General features: G+C 46.9%; 2 protein-coding genes across 7 annotated transcripts in view; one reads left to right on the forward strand and one right to left on the reverse strand.

Annotated features, from left to right (window-relative positions):
• Positions 1-10,736, reverse strand: part of LOC137431033 (SWI/SNF-related matrix-associated actin-dependent regulator of chromatin subfamily D member 1) — a 108,391-nt gene extending 97,655 nt beyond the window's left edge. The window contains exon 1 of one of the 5 annotated variants that reach the window (XM_068121897.2): positions 9,880-10,736. In XM_068121897.2, coding sequence (XP_067977998.1) covers positions 9,880-9,969 — 90 coding nt within the window. In that variant the 5' untranslated portion in view covers positions 9,970-10,736. Of the gene's footprint in view, positions 1-3,383; positions 3,832-4,397; positions 4,428-9,879 lie in introns of those variants that run through there. The other 4 variants (XM_068121900.2, XM_068121899.2, XM_078781342.1 and 1 more) reach the window with 4 other exon arrangements.
• On the forward strand, positions 10,140-13,309 carry LOC137431036 (uncharacterized). Of its 2 annotated transcripts, none has more exons than XR_010985173.2 (3): positions 10,140-10,277; positions 12,558-12,714; positions 12,827-13,309. XR_010985173.2 is itself a non-coding variant. In XM_068121902.2 (3 exons), the coding sequence occupies exons 1-3, from the start codon at positions 12,103-12,105 to the stop codon at positions 13,209-13,211; spliced, it is 843 nt and encodes a 280-aa protein (XP_067978003.2). In that variant the 5' UTR covers positions 11,562-12,102; the 3' UTR covers positions 13,212-13,309. The 2 variants fall into 2 exon arrangements, 1 of the variants encoding a protein (XP_067978003.2); XM_068121902.2 differs by lacking the exon at positions 10,140-10,277 and adding an exon at positions 11,562-12,403.
• Positions 13,310-17,261: the final 3,952 nt, after the last annotated feature.

A 17,261-nucleotide genomic window follows, 5' to 3' on the forward strand; every position in this document is an offset into this window, starting at 1 on the left:
TCTTGGACTTTGGTCCACAGGAGATCGAGACAGCGACTCAAAAAACCCGGGCAGTGTATAATCAGAAGAGGCCAACATGGCTGATATCTTAGTCCCATCGGAAAACCAAGATGGCGGCCATATTATTCCATATGGGGGGCATGGCAATGGCAGGTGGAGTCAAGCGACAAATGTGGGTGGTTTCCGACAGCTGTCTGACCAATGGGTGCACATCTCGAAAATTGACCCCAATAAGAACCACACCAACAACCATGCAGCGCTCTTATATACCTGCAACAAGTCACAGGTAAAAATAATTTCAAATTACCAAGTTGGTGAGCGTTAATTTTACAGCCAGATTGCCACAAAGTGCTTTTCTCAGCCTCCCGAAATGAAAAAAGAATTGAGAAATACAAATAGTACAAAGTGAGGCCCTGGTACAGTGAAGAACACTTTTATGCCTCGTTCACACAGCGCTTAGACCCATTCTCACTGACCATCTTTACGCCTAAACTACGCACCCTTCCCCTTAACCCATCTCTTCTGCTGAAGCCTGCCTCCAATGCGGACATTGACCCGTCAAACCGTGCTCGATAGCAGCTTACATCACCTCGTTTGCGGACACATTGACCTCAACTTTAAACTCGCACATTCTTCTCGGTTTGCCTTTGTAACATTTTACTTCACTACGTATTTACAACCAGTGTCCAGCCTCAAACAGTACAATCCTAAATAATAAGCAACACGTTCAACAGTCGTGGTGGTGCTTCGTGTGCAGCCACCCGGCTGCTGGTTGCATCATTTTTCTGTGGGCGCGTCTGCCGCTGATGCAATGCCTCTCTATAACCAGTTATCTGGATCTCATTTTGCCGACCTCGGAAGGATGACAGGCTGAGTCAACCCCAACTGGCGTTAATTCAACGGGATTCGAACTCAGGACCTTAGGATCCCAAGCCCGCTGCCCTAACCATTAGGCCAACACCAGGTGATACACGTTCAACAGTGAATCGTAGGAATGCCAGCATTAAACTGTACGATAGCAACAATGCACGGATTTAAATCATTCATAATGAATCTGTGACAGACAGCGTGCGTATTACTTGGGTCATTTATAAATTGTGCGTTTTTAGCGGTGGCGGAGGTTAGGTTTTCACACCTGTTTCTCTGTCTGTCTGTCTGTCTGTCTGTCTGTGAGCAGGATATCTCAAAAAGTTATGAACTGATTCTGACAAAACTTAGTGTACGAGTTGGGTAGGTGGCAAGGGCTAATTGATTCGATTTTAATTCAGATCCTGATGCAGGTCCGGCCAATTCGTGGTACACAAAGCATAAACTGGTCAGCCTGGCGGAGTTGTGCCCTCTACGGAGTGCCATTCTAGTTTCTTGTTGCGTTTATTTTAAATTACTGTGTAATTTACCAAGTAAATTTGGAGAATAACTTGGAGAGTACTGCTCTCCCCTCTGGGCTGGTGCTCCTGCCTCACACCTAGCTCGCCTTCACGCTGTTGAAACCAAAGCGTTCAGAATCATTGGAATCTCCCGCGATGAAGCTAACTCCGAGGGCCTTTCACTTACTCACCGCAGGCAGGTAGGTGGTCTTTCTGTCTTCTACCGACTTCCTCTCCGGCCTAGCTCCCCCAGCTCTCTCTGGGCTCTGTCCCCCAAATATTCCTACAGGTCGCACAAGATCTGCCTGCAACCCTCTTACGGTTAAACTGCCGAAATCAAGACTCTCTGCTCACCTTCACTCCTTCATTCCTCTTTTCTCCCGCCTCTGGAACAAACTCACTCACTCTCTTCAATCCCACTCCTCCCTCCAGGTCTTTAAAACAGCTGTTCACCACCATCTCTTATCTTCCCCCATCCAAAACCTTGATCTTTTCTACCCCCACTAATTTCACCCCAAATCCACTTTTTTGAAATACCAACTTGTTTCCTGGAAGTCCTTGGTGTCCTTGTGTTTTATACTTCTCCCAACCCCCACCCCCACCCCCTTCCCACGCCTCCTCCCCCCCAAGCCCTCTCCCTCCCACACATCTCCCGATGTCCCTGCTCTCAAATGTTGTGTTTGTGTGCTTCCCCTTCTCTCCCCATCTTGTCTACCGCCCCCTCTTTTTATATATTTTGTTTGTGTTTGATTTTTTTTTTTGTGATAAATGTTATCTCTTTCATGAGTCTCGATTCTGTATACAAAAAAAAAAAAAAATCGAATCAGGAGTGTGCATCACTGAAACCTCAAAGATCTCTTATTCTTGAATGAAAAAATTATCTTCAAATTTTAAACAATATATTCAATGGTAAGATGTAAAGTATAAAATGAAAGGTTCATTCTACATATCAAAATGGCTCAAAGGGAGTGCAAACCCGTTACACGTGGGAGCGTCACCACACTGTACAGTAATGTATTCAGCCAATGCTTCCCCGATAGAGTATACTATGGGCCTGTGCTAGGTGCGATGGAGGTGGGGACAGAAAAGTGATTCTGGCTGCTCGACACTTCCACAGAATCCAGGAGACAGGGAATCAGGGACACCTGGCCATAAGAGAGGGAAGCACTCCATTGAGCTACGGACAAAGGATGGAAAAAGGTTCCGATTTATCACGGGAAGACTCGGCACGATTTACGATGCCTTAAGGCACAAACAACAACTCGCAAAAAAAGTCTCTCCCACCTACACATGCCCAATAATGGCTCAAAATGCACAAAATGGAGAACATCCAAATTCCATCCATTCACTTCCAACTCCAAAATGTCAAATTAAAGCCATTGAGGGAACCTTATCCTCTCTTTCCGACCTCAAAGCTCCCTGGCTGGGTGGCCGGATGGAGGGGACAAGAATCGACCCATATATGGCACCAGCACGTCTAAAAATCGCGCCCAGCACCTGCTACAGCCGATCACGCAGTGTGTAACCCACCGAGTCTTTTCAAACAAAGAGAAAAAGCCTTCCGAACATCCACGGATTTACAGATTTTTTTTTTGCTACTACCTGACACCTGAATATTTCAATTTGACATTAACAGGATCATTCAGTAAGATTTGGGATGTGGATGCTCACATGGATGGCAATCAAAGGAGGTGGGGACGGGGGTTAAATTAAAATGAAATAATAAATCAGGAAACGTTCGCACAGCACCTGTCAAACCAGGTCGAGAGCGCAACGTACATTACATGGTCAGTTTCCACCGTGCTGACCGATTACGCACAGGGCACAAGAAATGTCTCACGCAAAGCACGAGAAATTTCACTCGACTCAGAAAAAAAACCCCATATTATTATTTTAGAAATCGTTTTGGCATCAACCGGATGAGACAAAACAATTATAAATAAATAAATAAATAAAAACAACATACGGAATGAGATCAAAATAATAATAGTAATAAAAAGGACTTGGAACACTCACGCCGCCATGAACGAGGAACTCAAAAAGTTTACTCTTTGTAGCTTTTTTAGCACCACTGCAGGCCTCCTCAGCAGACATTCCCCGATGGGATGAGCTTCAAGCCAGGATAGAACACCGTTATTGCCAAGCACCGCTCCGCGTGAACCGTAAAGAGGCGCACCCACACATGGCAAGCAGCAGGAGGTGGGGGAGTTTGGCCGACGCAGAAGTTTGAAATCTCCAGCAAGGAAGAAAAGGTGTGAGGGTCAGGAGGTCCAAACTTTTCAGTCGACACTTTTTCCACACAGGTTTCCTAATAGCGCCGAGAGACTATTCGGCGTCGCACTCTACGATGCCTGAAGCAAAGGGGTGCCGGGTATTAGGCTCGGGCAGGAAACGTCCAAGAGCTCTACTAGCATATACCAATTCCCACGTGCATTGCGACCCCCAAAAAAGGATTCGCTCGTCCTATGCCCCAGTGCGACCGCCCCGATACTTTGCAACGCTCCGCCCTCTCCCTTTCCTTCTCCCAATGGCTCAGCCTATGGCAGCGAAGAAGGAATGCCATTCTCTATCTGTGGAGGCACAACAGCTGATAACGCCGAAAGCCAACCGCCTCTCATCACTTCATGCTTGGCAAGGCTTCGTGGAGAGACCTTGACACGGCCGTACAAAGCCAACCAAGCCCTGCAAATATTGCATTCCAATAGACGTTCAGAATTTTGCTGTTGGGATTTTTTTTGTAAACTTCCACAAATTTTCACGAGCTTCTTATAAAGCAATTAAAAGTATATCAAATGCAAATCGAACAATGTGTGACATAATATGAAAACGCATCAAAACATCACACCAACGAAGATGCCAACACCGTCGCTGGTCGCGTCAGCACAAATTCCATATATTCGCTCACTCGTCAGCATTGTTACATGAGTGAATGCAGAACAAAATAACGGTGTCCAAGAAGTGCAAATAAAATAAATAAATAAACTTTACGATGAGAAATTCCATTTCATTCCTGGTGTTCCTCCCACAAACCTTGCAAAGCCACATGACGACTCATTTTCAGAAACAAGATGTCTCCCACCACCCATAGTGCAGTCCCTGGGAACAAAAACAAACCTCACGAGAACGTCACTCAATAGAGCCAGGCTGAAGAGTTTATATTTTCTATCCCACTGATAGGTCGGATTCGGACCTTCGGACCTGAATCTGGATTGGGACCTGAACCAAATTCGAATCGGCTTGTTCTCGTCACCTAACCAACCCGTCCACCAAGTTTAGTCATAACTCGTCCACAGCTTTTTAAAATATCATGTTATATAATCGCTTTTCGCCTGATCCCTCAATGGTGAAGAATCACTTAAAAATTAAATAATTATCGAATTCGAATCCATATTCAGATCTTCACTAAAATCGAATCGATTCGTCCTTGTGACACACACAACCTGTCCACCAAGTTTCGTCCAGATCCATCCATAACTTTTTGAGATATCCCGCTATGTATCGTTTTTAGCCCCATCTCCCAATGGTGAAGTCACTTTAAAAATTAAATAATTCTCATATCCAAATCCATATTCAGATATTCACCAAAATCTAATCAAATCGTCCTTGACACACATACAACCGGTCCACCAAGTTTCGTCCAAATCCGTACACAACTTTTTGAGATATCCTGCTATTTATCGTTTTTGGCCCCGTCTCTCAACGGTGAAGAATCACGTAAAATTTTTCTCATATCCAGATCCAGAAGTTCACCTAAGTAAATTCAATGAGTCTTTGTCATGCACCCAATCTGTCCACCAAGTTTCATCCGAATCCGCCCACAACATTTGAAATATCCTGCTCACAAACAAACAGGCAGGGGGTGAAAACGTTACCTCTGTCAACCTTCAGTGGCGAAGGAAATAAGATAAATAAATAGACTCATTATGGATTTTTCGATCTATTCAAACATCCGAACGAACATCAAACCAAAGTACTGTGGATGGAAAGAACGAGAAGTTAGTTGGGGCGCGCATGCCAACCGCCGTGGGAAACAAAAAGCTGACGTTTCTGGCATCAACCTTGTGCAATGCCCTTCTGTCCCGACGAAGGGTTAACGCCCGAAACGTCAGCCTTTCCTTGCTTCCCACAGCAGTTATCATCCATCGATCAGCTTGCTTATCAGCTTGATCAGCTTACCAGCTTGCTGGGATGAATGATCCCGGTGTATACCCCGGTTTAGAATAGGTACACCGTATCCCTGCGCATCGTAAGAGGCGACGAAGGGCTGGCGGCAGGAAGGGCATCCGGCCATAAAAACATTGCCTCAAACAGGGAACCGTGATTGTCATGGGGCCCGCAAGGCTAACCCCTGCTCTGGCGGGGAAAATGGCCTTAAAACGATCATTCTTCATTCATTCTTCTTGATCAACGACGCATTGGTTCCATACATAGTTCCACCGGTCCGCCAATGCAATAAAGACCACTTCTTCACCCAAACAAGGTGCTAACCCGCAAGGCCATCAGTCATCAGTCATCTTCGCTCTTTCACGAGCCTCGATCTTGTATACAAAAAAAAAAAAAAAAAAAAAAAAAAAAAAATCCAGGCACAAGGTTAAAAGAAGCACGATTAAATAAATAATCGGTACGAACGCTGGCCTGATCCAAAACCCATGACATTCGATGATATAATCCTCAGCAAAGCAATTTAAATGGTCATGAAGCGCAAGGACAAAGTGCGCACACAAGTCATGGCAGGACATGACACGGCGCTCAAGTTCGGTTTGAAACTTCCTTTTTTTTTGTGAAGTTTTAAGCTTTTCACTCGACAACACATAAAACCTTCCTGGCGATCAGTTACGTTTGACCGTGAAGAGCGTTGGTCGTAGGCTCCATGACAGGTGTCAAAAAGGTGGAACGGAGCCCTTCCGGAGCCCAAACGATCCCCTCGTTTCCAGTAGGATTACATCGAGACGTTCCGTTCTTGTATCAATTCCAGGGGCTGTCTTAGGGACTGTCGCCGAACTCCGGACAGCCTCTGACTGCAGTTAGTTTGTTGGAATATTTCCCAGTATCGCTTTGGGCATCTCTGTGAGGTTCTGCACTTTCACCCACAACTCCAACAGACCACAAATTCCTTGTCATTTTTTTATGCAGCGAGAGGAAGAAGTTTTCTTTACAGAGCCCGGACACGCCACCGAAACATTACGAACAGAATGAATCAAAACAACCCCCATGACACCAGCTCGAGTCAACAATACATTCTGTTCTTAAGTGGCAACAACTAACTGCCTGAAGTGGAGAGAAACAAGTTAAATCTGGATCCAAAGCCGATGAAGACAAAAGGTTATAAAACTTTGTCCACAAAGTCTCAGGAGCGTTAGGAAGCGTGGCCGCGTATCGGACGCAGGGCATTAGGAGAGATTAGGACAAGAAGATTAGGAGATGGACAAAACTCGGCAATCGGGATTTGAACCGGGGATAACATCTCCCCGATTGTAGAGTCGTCAGAAGGGAAGGAGTACCGGGCAAAGCTTCAGACATATAGACAGACATTACCAGAACCAAGATATTTAAATGCATCCATTTAAAAAATACCAAAAAAAAAATAAATAAACATATGTCACCCACAGGGTGAACCGTATCTTGCCCCTGCATCTGTCTATTTTACCTTTTGGTCAAAATTGAATGACCTTCAAAATGACCTTGAAGGTCAAGGCCGATCGACACCAAAAACTAATCAGCTGAGCGCCATACCACACCCTATATACCCACCAAGTTTGGAGATCATAAGATCAAAGTTACTCAAAAAATAAGGGTTTCGTTGACCTCCATGATTGACCGCAAAGTGACCTTGACCTTTGACCTTGACCTTAATAATTTCGTATGGTGAATAGTATGTCTTCATGACCAACGCACATTAAATATTGAAAGATTTTGATGAGAACTGAGGAAATAATTTTTTCATGAAAATTCCGTTTTTTCGTCATGACGTCATCAAATGACGTCATAGCGTCAAACTGTTTACAGATCTGGGAAGCACTCATCAAGGGCATTCATATGAGGTATTACTCGATATGGTACCTACGATTTCAAAATTTGACCTTGGGGTCAATAATTTTCGACCTCCAGCGCTAACCATGAAGGTCAAGGCCGATCGCCACCAAAAACTAATCAGCTGAGCGCCGGACCATATACTAGATTCCCATGAAGTTTGGAGACGATCCGATCAAAGTTACTCAAAAAATTTGTGTTTCGTCGACCTCCATGATTGACCACAAAGTGACCTTGACCTTTGACCTTGACCTTCAAAATTTTGTGTGCTGAAGGGTATCTCTATAGGACTCTGATATGCGAAGTTACAGGAGTTTCCAATAATAACTGTGGTCTACAGAGTGATCTAAACGTGAAAAAAAAATGATTACCCACAAACAAAAAAACAAACAAACAAACATACAAGCTGACTAATACATCTTGCAAAAACTTCGTTTTGGCAAGATAAAAACACAAACCTGTCCGAGGATTACCAGGACAACTTCTGATTCATCGAAAATACAAAAAAAAACCCACACATTTACCATGCTTTTGTCAGCAAGCGTTGTACTGGGTGGTTCGTCATACCCTTGCCGGGAATTTGGAATTTGTTCATGGTGCCGACGATAGCTCGCCTACTCTTCGCTAAGGACGATGAGATCGCTAACGTCCACCGACAAATGCTGCCAGACAGGACCCCCGTTTAAGATCCATCCGAGGGACGGCGCACACATTCACGAATCACCAGGCCTGTAAAACACCGGGATGACAGTTTATAGCTGGGTCGGGATTCGAACCCAGGCGAGACAGCTTGGAGAAGAGTGTGCGGACCACGAGGCCACCATGAAAGCCTCCAACACAAACAGTCACTTTAAAATGTCGTCATAAATAAACAACCGTGAAAATTGCCAGCACGACATCACATGAAGACATATGTAGTTACAACAACCGTTGTGACTACATGTCTGACTAATCACCAATCTGCGGACGAATCAGGTTTACGGCAAGTCGGCCAAAACGCTTTCCCTGATGACTTGGAGAGAAATCATATTACTAAAAGGGTTTTGTATTGATCATAAGAATAGCTTTCAAAAGCCATATATTATTTGCCGGTATGGCATCAGCCAGACTGCTGCGACCCTCTACGTGGCGAGGGAGGGGCAGGAAAAATATGTAGGTTACGTAAATTACACCGACGATTACAAAGGTATTGAACAACCGAAAACATCTACACTGTTGTCCACAAGGTCCAAGAAAGATTAAAATGTTAATAACAAAGCCAATTCCATGCAGATAATGGCAGCAAGAGTCGAGGCGAAAGGCCATCGGAAAAGCACTTTGGTGGAGCGGGCGCAAAGCACTCGGCATCCATCGCTCGCGGATTGCCATCGTGCCGTCGTTCCTGCAATCCCACAAGAAAAAAACTCAAAACATTTCTCCGACATCTCATAAATGAAACCTCTGAGGTGCACACGACTACCTCTACGATGGATTCCCTCATTGGGCCGAGCTACGTTCATCATGTCCATTGTGGTGCACAATCTCGAGAGCATAACGGTCAACCGACATAGCAGGCATCTCGAGAAAGGGCTTCAAAAAACAACCAAGGATTCCGAGACCACGGGAGACAAATGTTTCAGATTGGCATGGAGGAAAGGGGGATTATTGAGGAAAGGGGTAAGAAGGGGGATCAGCACCATGGAGGGGTGATGGGGGAGTGTAATGGGAGCTATAAAGGTTCAACATGCAAAATGAACTCAAACGAAATGAGTACAAGTTTATAGAATCCCAAAAGGCAGCACCAAAGGGTCTCCCAACAGAGACCTACTCGTGAGAGCAACAAAGGGATGGGGGGGGGGGAGCAACAAAGGGATGGGAGGGGGGAGCAACAAAGGGATGGGAGGGGTGGGAGAGCAACAAAGGGATGGGAGAACAACAAAGGGATGGGAGGGGTGGGAGAGCAACTTAGGGATGGGAGGGGGTAGGAGAGCAACAAAGGGATGGGAGGGGTGGGAGAGCAACAAAGGGATGGGAGGGGGTGGGAGAGCAACAAAGGGATGGGAGGGGGTGGGAGAGCAACAAAGGGATGGGAGGGGGTGGGAGAGCAACAAAGGGATGGGAGGGGGTAGGAGAGCAACAAAGGGATGGGAGGGGGTGGGAGAGCAACAAAGGGATGGGAGGGGGTAGGAGAGCAACAAAGAGATGGGGGGGGGAGCAAAGCCAGACACAAAGAACAGGCCCAAGGAGGGCCAGGACGGGCCGGGCCTTGGTGGGGGTACAAGTGGGGGTCTTGCACGGCACGTGATAACCGCCCGCACACATAGACGTTAAAATTGTGGTTTTATTTACATTTTAAACGAAACTCGAGGCATTCCCTTCAATCTCACAGCGCGCGTCTCTAGCCCCACGAAGCCCCCACTTCTCGGCTGCGTTCTCCCCCGGAGCCCCGCGATATAAGGACTTATCCGAGCGAGGAAGCGTCGGGAGGATCGGCACGGCTTACGGGGAACGAGGGAGTGGGCATCGGGGCCCGGTAGAGCTGCTGCTGGAGACTGGCCCGACCCATCGCAGAAGCGAAGCCTCGGCTCGCCATTTCGCGGGGACGAGCCAGCGCCCTGTTTTCCTCTCCGAGCCGCTCGTCCACGTCTCGTCTCCTCACCAACGCACGACTTTCCGTCGTCTTTGTCCCGATTGCCTCTTCCGTCCCCCTCTCGGGATCCCTCTTTCTTTCTGGCTCCTCGTACACGGAAGAAGGGACGAGGCGGGAACGCGGGAGCCCGGAGAAGGGAAGTGTGAGGTGATGGTGATTCGGGCTCGATGTGCCGTCCCCCTGCTGGTTGCCTCGAACCACGTTCGTGTTCTCTTTGCGATCGGAGCTCTCCTCGTGCTCCCTCGTACCGTGTACGTATCCGTGCTCCAGAGCCTCGACTTCTCACGTTTTCGTCGTCTCGTACGGCTGGTTCCGCGAAGGCCTTTCAGTCAGCGCGCACCTAGGCCGAGGACGGAGGTTACCTTTTCCCGCGTCGCTCGTCACGCTTTGCCGTGAATCGTCCGATTTGTGGAGAAACTTGTTCTCATTCGGTGGTAAATCCTCATAAAACTTTCCCGCCGTCAATCCGCCCCGGACATCGGTCGTGCGGCCTCCTTCGCAAAGCCGAGGCCTAAGGCCTACACTGCCCGATTCCCTTTATGCTGATAAAATTTCTTCTCATTTCCACCGCTTATCCTTAATATATTCTAACTTTGTGTGTGTGAATTTGGCTTCAGTTTTTAAAACGCTTTAAATAACACGAAGAGGTTATCTTATTGACGCCTTTCAATGTTTCTTTACTCTTGTTGTCACTTCTATGGTAATATTCCTCATTGTTGTTGTTGTTGTTGCCACCACTTCTCGTGCGTACAACCTCCGTCTGTTTAAAACTTTCGCCTCTCCATCACGTTGATGTAGGATTGTAGGTCCCATCTATTTATTACGTACGCGCCAGGGTTAGAGGATAGGGTCAGGTCCGTGCGCAAAGCGTTGCACTTGGGAGGGGGCGGGGTCAGGTCTGTGCGTGAAGCACTGAACTCTGAAGCGTTTAACTTGGGAGGGGGCGGGGTCAGGTTGTGTGTAAAGCGTTACACTTGGGAGGGGGCGGGGTCAGGTCTGTGCGTAAAGCGTTACACTTGGGAGAGGGCGGGGTCAGGTTTGTGCGTAAAGCGTTACACTTGTGAGGGGGTGGGGTCAGGTTTGTGCGTAAAGCGTTACACTTGGGAGGGGGCGGGGTCAGGTTTGTTCGTAAAGCGTTTCACTTGGGAGGGGGCGGGGTCAGGTCTGTGCGTAAAGCGTTTCACTTGGGAGGGGGCGGGGTCAGGTTGTGCGTAAAGCGTTACACTTGGGAGGGGGTGGGGTCAGGTTTGTGCGTAAAGCGTTACACTTGTGAGGGGGTGGGGTCAGGTCTGTGCATAAAGCGTTACACTTGGGAGGGGGCGGGGTCAGGTCTGTGCGTAAAGCGTTTCACTTGGGAGGGGGCGGGGTCAGGTTGTGTGTAAAGCGTGACACTTGGGAGGGGGCGGGGTCAGGTCTGTGCGTAAAGCGTTACACTTGGGAGGGGGCGGGGTCAGGTTTGTGCGTAAAGCGTTACACTTGTGAGGGGGCGGGGTCAGGTCTGTGCGTAAAGCGTTACACTTGGGAGGGGGCGGGGTCAGGTTTGTTCGTAAAGCGTTGCACTTGGGAGGGGCGGGGTCAGGTCTGTGCGTAAAGCGTTTCAGTTGGGAGGGGGCGGGGTCAGGTTGTGCGTAAAGCGTTACACTTGGGAGGGGGCGGGGTCAGGTTTGTGCGTAAAGCGTTACACTTGTGACGGGGTGGGGTCAGGTTTGTTCGTAAAGCGTTACACTTGCGAGGGGGCGGGGTCAGGTCTGTGCGTGGGGGCGGGGTCAGGTCTGTGCGTAAAGCGCCACACGTGGGAGGGGGCGGGGTCAGGGCCGGTATTCATAAGACTACTTAACTGCTAAGTACCCCACTTTGCTGAGTGGGGTTATCTTGAAATTCATAAACACTCTTATGTACCCTGCTTAGCTGAGTGCCCCGCATAAAGTTATGAAGATCGTCTCAAGTGGTTTCCAAGGCTCGATGTCACATTTCATTGCCGTTTATGTTAATTTTCTGTGGTTTGGCGACAGACCAACGACAGCTATTACTGAGTTCCAAGGCCAAGTCATTGTTGAATTGCTATAATTGCCGTGTATGAAGAGCAGTCTTCTCACACTCAACATGGACAAGAGGAAGAGAAAACCGAATTTCTCCGAGATTGAGAAACTCCGACTAGTGCATATGTATGAGAGAGAAATGTCGGTGATTCTCCATAAATTTGGGCCAACCGTTTCGTCCCAAAAAAAACACTTGGCTTGGGAGAGAATATTGACGGCCCTGAATAGTCGTAATGCAGTGGCAAGGACATTGGCAGAGGTGCAAAAAAAGTGGCAAAACCTGTGCAGTATAACGAAGGAGGAATATCGGCAATACAAGAAGGAATTATCAAAGACAGGTAATTTAAGTATTTTTACATATGTATGCCTTTACCGATTCAAATTTGAACTCAAGCCTATGTGGAAACAATAGATTTTTAAATTTACAATTGAAAATTATAATAAAAATGATGACAATGCACGTCAACTTTAAAAATGACATTTCTGTTATAGGTGGTGTGCCCGCACCCAAGGAACCTTCGCCGTTGTCACGGAAGATTGCCGCCATTTTGGGCGAGGAGGACCCCACCATACATGGCATAGAAGGAGGAGTCGATAGTGAACTAATGGGACAAAAGGCGAAGGAGAAATCTACTTCATCAAGTTCAAGGTAGGCACAACCGAATCACATTGCATAATGAATGTTCAGTGCGTTGTTATCATGTCTAAATGTAAGCAATGCTTCGAACGTCTCTGTCACACATAATTGTCTTTCCTTACAGTTCATCCTGCACAACAAATGAAACTTCCTTGAACACCGATCCCATTCCGATGAATGAAATTGATAGTGAAGTCCGTGGTCCATCCCCACCACCATCAGCAGCAGTGTTCAATTTTACCAAGTCGTCCGGAAGTCGCCCTACTTCAACATTACCAAATCCATGCCCCCCTGCGGTCGTCCCTGCTGAGAAAAGCAAGAAGCAAAAGTTAGATGAAAATAATGGACTTGTCGAAATGCAAAAAGAACTCTTGTGCTTAGAGAAGCAAAGGGCGAAACTTGAAATTGAAAAGCTAACCATGGAGAAGGAAAAGTTGGCAATTGAAATCGAAGTGCTGAAAATAAAAAGGCAAAAGCTTAACCAAAGGCAAGACATGTCCGACAACTAGCCAAGTGATTCAGCATGTGGCTGCACACCGTACAAATTGATGAACTTGCAGTGATCAGAATATATCAGTATAAGAGAATAAAATCTATAAAGGACCGATATAGTTTGTGTTCTATTCATTTCGTGCAACCTATAATACTCACTGTTTATCCAAAATGGTTGTTGACTATTTGATTCCGAACTTCCATCCCAATGCGTCTGTCCGGCAATACAACCACATTCTCTTCATCGTCATCATCTGCTTGTGGTTGTAACTCGATGGGTTCCTCGTCAAAATCAGGTAATCCTCTTTATTGCAATATTGTGGAGAATGGCCTATATGTGATGTGATATATGGCCTATATATAAAGCATGTGGTGAGGTGGAAAGAACTGGGAAGTGTCCGTGTGCTGTGTGCAGGAAGGGTGTCGGAGTGAATTCCATTCAATGTACAATGTGCGCTGAGTGGGTTCATCAAAAATGTAGTGGTTTGAGAGGGTCATTAACCAGTGTGGCAGCTACATTCAAATGTAAGGTGTGCACAGAGGGAGCTGCAGATGGAGGAAATGTTGAGTTGGATCTTGGAGACAGTGTGAAGCTGGAAGGTGTGAAAACATTTCGTTACCTCGGAGACATGCTGAATGGAGAAGGTGGATCAGACTCGGCAACGGTTGCTCGAGTGAGATGTGCATGGAAGAAGTTTCGGGAACTGAGTGGCGTGCTGACGAGGAGGGTAGTGTCGTTGAAGCTGAAGGGAAAGGTGTATGCTGCATGCGTGAGAAGTGTTATGATTTATGGGAGCGAGACATGGGTAATGAATGTAGAGCAGCAACAAAGGGTGGAAATGCGAATGGTTCGGTGGATGTGCGGAGTATCGTTGAGAGAGAGGAAGACAAATGATGAATTGCGAAAGATGATGGGAATAGAGCCTGTGATGGATGCTGTGAAGAGAAACAGGTTGAGATGGTTTGGTCATGTGTTGAGGAAGGATGCAAGTGACTGGTTGAGAAGAGTGATGGAAATGAATGCAGAAGGAAGTAGAGGACGGGGAAGACCGAGAAAGACTTGGCTAAAGATGGTCAAAGAAGAAATTCGGGCAAGGGGGTTAACAAGGAGAGATGCAGAAAATAGGGCAAAATGGAGAAGGTTGTCATGGGGACCTCAAGGCTAACCCCCGCTCCTGCAGGGAAAATGGCCTTAAAATGCCTGTTGTTGTTTTGTTGTATTGTGGAGAATGGCACAAGTTGCAATAATTTTGCAGGCCTTCTGCGGTGAGTCTCGAAGTTGACCGTGAAGACAGTGAAAACGCCTCTTCCACTGTCCAATCCCTCGTTCAACCAAACAACGTGTTCGTTTGTGAGCTCACTTGTATCGTCGCTGCATTGCAGTGGTTGGGTTCAAAAACGGTGTCATTAACCACGGTTAGCAACTTAGGCAGAAAGCAATTAGAGGCAGGTGTTCATACCTGTAGGCTTTCCCGTCAGCCATCCACTAACAATAATTGCAGAAATACAAAATCGAGCGACATTACAGGTGTGCGTTTATATTGCGTGGCTTGTAGGATTGTTGTCGTGCATCCATAGACAATGCATCTCTCAGGTGCATCAGGATTCATTACCATGCATGTCACTGCAATTCCCACAAACAATGCATCTCTGAATATCAGGAAATGCTTCTCAGCGGCAAAGCTGCACCAACCAGAAAATGATGCTACTTACTGAAGAAGAAGAAGAAGCCAAATGATTCAGCATGATCAGCCGAGTTTAGGCATCCGACTCCCAAAATTCTGCTCGAAAACCAAAAATGGCGTCGAATGTGTCATTAAAATATTCTTTCGTTCGGACCTGTTCCCTTGATTGTGATCTTTGATTTATCTCTATACCAATAAAAGGCAAAAACCTCTCTTTCTTGCTCGCTCTCTCTCTCTCTCTCACTCTCCCTCTCTCTCTCTCTCTCTCTCTCTCTCTCTCTCTCTCTCTCTCTCTGTATGTGTTCCATGCACGACCACATATTTTAAGTTACAAATTTCAAACTCGGGGTACAAATACAACTCTATGTGGGGGCTAACACAGGCTATGTGGCCGCGGCCTCATGCATGAGTGCGGGGGGCCAGTGAGGGGCGTACATTCTCCACGTAAATGTGTACCGCATAGCGCCACGTGGTGGTGGCAGTGGGTATTACAATTTCCTTTTTTACCTGTGCAACTGAGGTTAAAGGACTCTTCGCATGGTTAAATTTATCCTCCTCCCACCCCCTCTCTCCTCCTTACACTCCCCACCCCTCCACCATCTCCATTTCCACCCCCCCCCAACCCAATCATCCCTCAACACCCCCCACCCCCTCCCCCACAACGCTGAGTATTTCATATATATATATACAGTCGTGGCCAAAAATATTGGCATCCTTGCAATTTATTCAAATAACACAATTTACTCTAAAAATACGTTGAAATTGACAAAAGTATTTGGTCTCCACAATTCTTTATTTCACTGTTAATATTACAGAACCTTTGTTTTAGATTCAGAACTCAATATATCCTTTTAAATCAGAAAATAAAAAGAAATGGCATTGACAAAATTATTGACACCCTAGACTTAATATTTAGTATCACACACGGCCTTTGGACAAAATAACTACAGTCAAGCATTTCCTATAGCCATGAATGAGCTTCCTACTCCTCTCTACTGGCAGGTTGGCCCACTCTTCTTGTGCAAACTGCTCCAGTTCTCCCAGATTTGAAGGGTGCCTTCTCCCAACTGCTGTTTTCAGATCTCCCCACAGGTGTTCAATGGGATTTAGATCTGGACTCATTGCTGGCCACTTCAGAACAGTCCAGCGTTTTGTCTTGAACCATTCCTGGGTGCTTTTTGAAGTGTGTTTGGGGTCATTGTCCTGCTGCAAGACCCATGACCTTCGATGGAGACCCAGCTTTCTGACACTATAGGCAGCACAGCAACCCCAAAACATCACTGAACCCCCTCCATGTTTGACTGTAGGGAAGGTGTTCTTTTCTTTGAAGGCTTCATTTTATTTTCTGTAAACATCGAGATGATGTGCTTTACCACAAAGCTCCAATTTGGTCTCATCTGTCCACAGGACATTCTCCCAGAAGGATTTTGGCTTGTTCAGGTGTGTTTTGGAAAACTCCAGTCAGGCTTTCTCAGCAGCGGAGTCCTCCTGGGTCTCCTACCATAGAACCCCCTTTCATTGAGTTGGCAACAGATGGTACGAGTTGAAACTGTCGTACCTTGTGTCTGAAGGTCAGCTTGAATCTGTTTGGCAGTTGATCAATGTGCTTGCTCCACCATTCGAACAATCCTTCGCTGATGGACGTTCGGATGCTCTCTCGGGTCTGGCAGTTCCCGCGCGTGGTGCACGGTTCGATCCGGCACACAGCACGGAGGAGGATGATCCGCTGCTTGAAGGTCAGGTCAGCACGGATGACAAACCAGTTCGAGGACGAAGGAGGAGCGCAGCACGGACGAACCAACACGTAGGATGCTTGAAGGACAAACGAGGAGAGAGAGCTCGAATGACGATGGGCACGGACCTTTATTGGGTGGAATGTCCTTTTAGAAGGTTCCACCGCCTTCCATTGGCCGAGGCTGGCCACATGGGTCATTCACCCCCCCCCCCCCCCCCCACCTTCTTCTGGAAGATTCCACGGCCTCCCATTGGCTCGAGGTTGGTCATGTGCGGTCACTCAGCCCTGCCTCCCTCTGGAATGTTCCACGACCTCCCATTAGATGGTTTTATGCCCCGCCTACCACAGTCGTGGTTGATCACGTGGACTGTTTCTCTCCGCCCATGAACCAACGTCTTCATTCAACCACCGAGGGATTGGAATCCTGCCTAACTCAACGCATATCCGCTTTAATTACTACTGTTACGTGCTCCTCCCCAAATCCTGGTCACGGTGTACCTCGGAGCCCCGAAAGGAGTCACGACAGAAAGATGTGTTATTCTGTGTGTCAATGACCAATGGTGAAACCACACCAATTGTTACCAAAAAACAAGTATTGTATTAAGGTCACACAAGAATAACAGCACAACAACAATATTAATCAATTG

Source organism: Myxine glutinosa, chromosome 7 (genome assembly GCF_964187855.1).
Source record: "Myxine glutinosa chromosome 7, kmMyxGlut1.1, whole genome shotgun sequence".
Taxonomy (NCBI): domain Eukaryota; kingdom Metazoa; phylum Chordata; class Myxini; order Myxiniformes; family Myxinidae; genus Myxine; species Myxine glutinosa.

Coding starts and splice junctions, on each gene's coding strand:
- LOC137431036 (XM_068121902.2), top strand. CDS start 12,103: ATGAAGAGCAGTCTTCTCACACTCAACATGGACAAGAGGAAGAGAAAA. Junction 12,404..12,557: donor GAAGGAATTATCAAAGACAG/GTAATTTAAGTA, acceptor TTTCTGTTATAG/GTGGTGTGCCCGCACCCAAG. Junction 12,715..12,826: donor TCTACTTCATCAAGTTCAAG/GTAGGCACAACC, acceptor CTTTCCTTACAG/TTCATCCTGCACAACAAATG.